This window comes from Caenorhabditis elegans, chromosome IV (genome assembly GCF_000002985.6).
Source record: "Caenorhabditis elegans chromosome IV".
Classification (NCBI taxonomy): Eukaryota; Metazoa; Nematoda; class Chromadorea; order Rhabditida; family Rhabditidae; genus Caenorhabditis; species Caenorhabditis elegans.
The window spans coordinates 7,512,853-7,517,444 of NC_003282.8; the positions used below are offsets into that span (position 1 = coordinate 7,512,853).

Here is a 4,592-nt window from a genome sequence, read left to right on the forward strand (position 1 = left end):
TTGTCTTTGTTTGGCAATGGAAGTATTGATTGGTATACACACACAAGGATTCAATACAAAAATAGGTCGTACTTGGCAATATTGAAGACAACTTTAAGACGAGAACTCTCCAATTTCTCCTGTAGGTCAACAAATGGGAGGAGTTTTTCCAAAAAAAAAAGGAGAAGAGGTACGATGCTCCGTTATCCCACCGCGCGTTGTTTACCGTAAAACGACATGACTATGTTTTTATTTTTGAATTAACAATTTTAAGCTAAAATATTCGTTTTTCTTGTTTTTATTTTATTCATTTTTCGTTAAATGTTATGTTTTTTTTTAAATTTGTTCACTCATTAACATCTAAATTAATATAAACTGGCTGAAAAACGATTTTAATACAGAAAATGACCCGACATGGAAAAAACTCAACGGCTGCTTCTGTATACACTTACCATGAACGTAGAAGGGATGCAAAAGTGAGTTTTTTGCCTGAATACTAACTTTTATACATAAAATATTAATTTTCAGGCTAGTGGATACGGAACACTCCACGCTCGTCTTGGTGCCGATTCAATTAAAGAGTTTCACTGTTGCTCTTTGACTCTTCAACCATGTAGAAATCCAGTAATTTCTCCGACCGGATATATTTTCGATCGTGAAGCGATTCTTGAGAATATTCTAGCCCAGAAGAAGGCGTACGCAAAGAAACTAAAGGAATATGAGAAACAAGTGGCAGAAGAAAGTGCAGCGGCAAAAATAGCGGAAGGCCAAGCGGAAACCTTCACAAAAAGAACACAATTCTCAGCAATTGAAAGTACACCAAGTAGGACCGGAGCTGTGGCCACACCAAGGCCTGAGGTTGGAAGTCTGGTTGGTTAGAGATCTGAAAAAAACTATCCATTTAATGATTTTATTTAGAAAAGACAAGGTGGTGTCATGTCTACTGAAATAGCCGCAAAAGTGAAAGCACACGGCGAGGAAGGAGTAATGTCGAATATGAAGGGAGACAAAAGCACTTCACTACCAAGTTTCTGGATACCCGAACTCAATCCCACCGCTGTCGCCACGAAATTGGAAAAACCAAGCTCCAAAGTTCTTTGTCCGGTTTCTGGAAAACCTATAAAATTGAAAGAGTTATTAGAAGTGAAATTCACTCCAATGCCAGGAACAGAAACTGCCGCACACCGAAAATTTCTGTGTCCAGTGACCAGAGATGAATTGACAAACACCACAAGATGCGCATATCTCAAGAAATCGTAAGTTTAGCTTCATGTTTTCAAGTTCAATGCTCATATTTGTTTTTAGAAAGTCGGTGGTTAAGTATGACGTAGTTGAGAAATTAATCAAAGGTGATGGTATTGACCCAATAAATGGAGAACCGATGAGCGAGGACGACATCATTGAACTTCAGAGAGGAGGAACCGGATATTCCGCAACAAACGAAACAAAAGCAAAACTGATTAGACCACAGCTCGAGTTGCAATGATTGGTTTTTTCTCTTTGTTTTATTTATTTGATTGTACATGTGTTCTCAATCATTCTTTTTTTTTATTTGAAAAAATCTATAAATATTATTCTTTTTAGAAATTTAGAACTTCAAACTGGTTCAATCAATTATATACAGACAATCGCAAAAATCCGAAATCAGAAAAAAAGAGCTTATCCGATTAGAGTGCTTTGGGCACAAGTTGGACCAGTCCACCCAAGATTACAAGTACAACTATAAGATTTCAATGATCCAATGCATAAACCATTACCAGAACATTGAAGTGCACCAGTACATAATGGCTCAAGTTCGCAACGAAGACCAGTGAATCCAGGAGCACAAATGCACATGGGAAGAAGCTTGTTTCCTATACAGATCCCATTTCCATTACAGTCTTTAGCTTCACAGAACATTCCTTCGGTGCCAGGGAGAAGAGCTGAAAGTCTAAGAATTGTGGATTTATGTTTTATAATTAGAACTTACCGAATCTCGATTCACACCGTGATCCATAATATCCAGGAGCGCAGATACAGGATTTCAAGTTCTTTGTTCCAATACAGATTCCATTAGAATTACAGTCAGAAGCTTCGCACATAGTTCCGGTGACTGAAATTGAATAAGTTCTCAGTAATACTAATTATTTTAATCAACTCACTCTTTTCACATTTATCACCAGAATATCCAAGATAACAAGCACAAGTCATTGAGTCTTTTGTACCAATACATAATCCATTTGAACTGCAATCACGAGAATCACATAATGCAACTGGAGTCTTCTCGCATCTTGAACCAGTATAACCGATTTGACATGCACACGAAAAACTGTTTTTTGTTCCCAAACATAGACCTTTGTTGTTACAATCACTTGGTGAACAGAATGTGATTGGAGCTGATGGATCCATGTTCACTGAATTACTTTGAATATTTCATTTCTAGAATTGAAAATATTTTTTGGTTATTACAGTCAAAAAGTGGCAACTACGTACAAGTTTTCACCTAATAATTTTAAAAACTGAACAAAAAAAACTTCTACGATTTTTATGATTCTATTATGTTTCTGTCATTTTCAAATTCATTCAAAAAGTTCGAACCTTTGTGAATTTGGCAATTTACCAAAACATTACAAATTATTATTATTATAGGTTTTAAGTTATTCTTACAATTCTATGGCCAATATTTTAAACTAATTATTTTTATGTACATGTAATCAATGCTTTGTATTTTGAAAAATCAGTCTAGATCTGCACTGTCTACAGTAATCTCAAAGGATCTTTTGAAACAATTGAGGATCTTTTGAAACTTATATAGTGAGAAGTTATTCTTTCTAATTTCACCATGATCAATATCTACCGTATTTCACTCACAAAGTCCAGAAATTTCACTTTCACACTTGAACCCAGTTTTTCCAAGATTACAAAGACAGAGTGGTGCCTTCTTTGAACCAACACAAACTCCATTTCCATTACAATCACTTGCTGTGCACATTTCCAATGCATCATCATCCAATCCAAATGGATTATTCAACAAGTTCAGCGAGCTTGCTGTTGGGAAAAGATTCGGAAATAATTGATTGTTATTATTATTATTGTTGTTGTTGGAGAACAAGTTGAATGGATCCATTAGATCTGAAACTATTCATTGAAAATCTCTATAATCTGAAACTCTTACTCACTTGCAACAGAGTCACACGAATCACCACTCCATCCGAGGAAGCACATACACGTGGATTGCTTTGCAGTTCCAAGACACAATCCTTTTCCATTACATCTTGTGAAAGCATTACATGGAAGAAGATCATTGAATCCATCTAATCCTCCAAGACCAGGTAATCCTTGTCTTCGATATCTACCAGATTCAACTGCAGCCACGAATATGACAGAAATGAGAATAATATGTTTAGAGAGATCCATTGCACCAAAATATTATGAAATGCAGATGTTTTTTGAATTTATCTCGAATAACGTGTCTGATTTTATAGTGACCCAGATGAAGTCACAAACAAACAATTATTAGCCATACGCCTGAGCAAACCAAAACCCCTTATTTGACATTCCGTACAGTGTCTAATTTTGTTTGACCTCTCGATCATTGATGAACCAGTCACTGAAAAAATAATGGATACTGTATGGAAAAGAAACGGAATTTTCATGCAAATTTTTGGCATAAACGGTCTCAATTTATGATCTGTTTTTGTAGATAAAAGGCCGAGAGTCGATGGAAATTCAGCCAAATTCTTCGATTCGAGAGGAGAATATTATATTTTCGAAATGAAAATCTTTATTGTTTTCGTTGTCATTTTGAGCTTCTTCTTGGTGGTAAGTTTTGAAATTTTATTTGTTGAACTTGACATTTGGGGGCAACATTCTGCCAAACATTGGCAACTACCGGACAAAATTCAGCTTACCAAGCTTTGGTCACAGTCTGCCAGTAACTTGCCGAAATTTTCTAAAAACCGTCCCTCTCGGAGCGCAGTTCCAAATTCCCCTTCGTCTGCACGACTTATTTTTTAGTAAGATAAGTTTTTCCAGTGCCTGCTAAGTCAATTTCAAACCCGATAGTGAACTACTAGAATATCGCCGCCTTCTTGAAATTTCTTTAAAATTCTGAAATTTGCAGCCAACCCTGGCTGCTCGCACTCGTTATCGTCACAAGGTGTCATTCAGTGCTCATGACAATGCTGATTCTGGATCGTTCCGCAAAGCGACATTCGACAAATAAATAATTGAAATATACGAACAAAGTTTTATAAGTTAAATTCTTGTTTTTTTTTACAAAATTAGAAATGTGAATGGTTCACAGAACTCAACAAAAGTCAACATAAAACAGTTCCTCTTCATCTTGATGTCTTTCAACTTTCAATTTCTTGATTCCATACGAAAACCTTTCGAAAAACTTGCAGATTCTATTAAACTTGAAGTTCTACAGTAAATCAAAATTTTATTTGTTTTACAAAACCGATTGCTTATCTGGGTTTGCTAAAATACCCTTTTTAATTATAACTTCTCTTCGTCTTGCCATCTGAATATTTTTCCAATATTTCATAGTTATGCACATATTCATTAACCAAATAAATTATGCAAATTTCTTTTGGAAACATTAGTTTCATGATTATTCCAACGAAGCAAAT

At 35.4% G+C, this 4,592-nt stretch overlaps 3 protein-coding genes and 1 non-coding gene across 4 annotated transcripts; 2 read left to right on the plus strand and 2 right to left on the minus strand.

The window, feature by feature from the left end:
• The first annotated feature begins 380 nt into the window (after positions 1 to 380).
• On the plus strand, positions 381 to 1,558 carry R05G6.4 (Nitric oxide synthase-interacting protein homolog). The gene is made up of 4 exons (NM_068813.11): positions 381 to 455; positions 508 to 849; positions 898 to 1,235; positions 1,285 to 1,558. The coding sequence occupies exons 1-4, from the start codon at positions 384 to 386 to the stop codon at positions 1,463 to 1,465; spliced, it is 933 nt and encodes a 310-aa protein (NP_501214.1). The 5' UTR covers positions 381 to 383; the 3' UTR covers positions 1,466 to 1,558.
• R05G6.9 (EGF-like domain-containing protein) lies at positions 1,514 to 3,415 on the minus strand. Its single transcript, NM_068814.6, has 5 exons — positions 3,138 to 3,415; positions 2,830 to 3,090; positions 2,121 to 2,372; positions 1,949 to 2,071; positions 1,514 to 1,901 (listed from the first exon to the last, which is right to left on the minus strand). Exons 1-5 carry the CDS (start codon positions 3,373 to 3,375, stop codon positions 1,639 to 1,641), a joined length of 1,137 nt encoding a protein of 378 aa, NP_501215.2. The 5' UTR covers positions 3,376 to 3,415; the 3' UTR covers positions 1,514 to 1,638.
• Positions 2,520 to 2,540, minus strand: 21ur-14889. Its single transcript, NR_056206.1, has one exon.
• Positions 3,416 to 3,699: 284 nt separating the features above from the next.
• Positions 3,700 to 4,220, plus strand: R05G6.3 (Venom peptide). Its single transcript, NM_001307270.2, has 2 exons — positions 3,700 to 3,780; positions 4,082 to 4,220. Exons 1-2 carry the CDS (start codon positions 3,733 to 3,735, stop codon positions 4,181 to 4,183), a joined length of 150 nt encoding a protein of 49 aa, NP_001294199.1. The 5' UTR covers positions 3,700 to 3,732; the 3' UTR covers positions 4,184 to 4,220.
• The last annotated feature ends 372 nt before the right edge of the window (positions 4,221 to 4,592 follow it).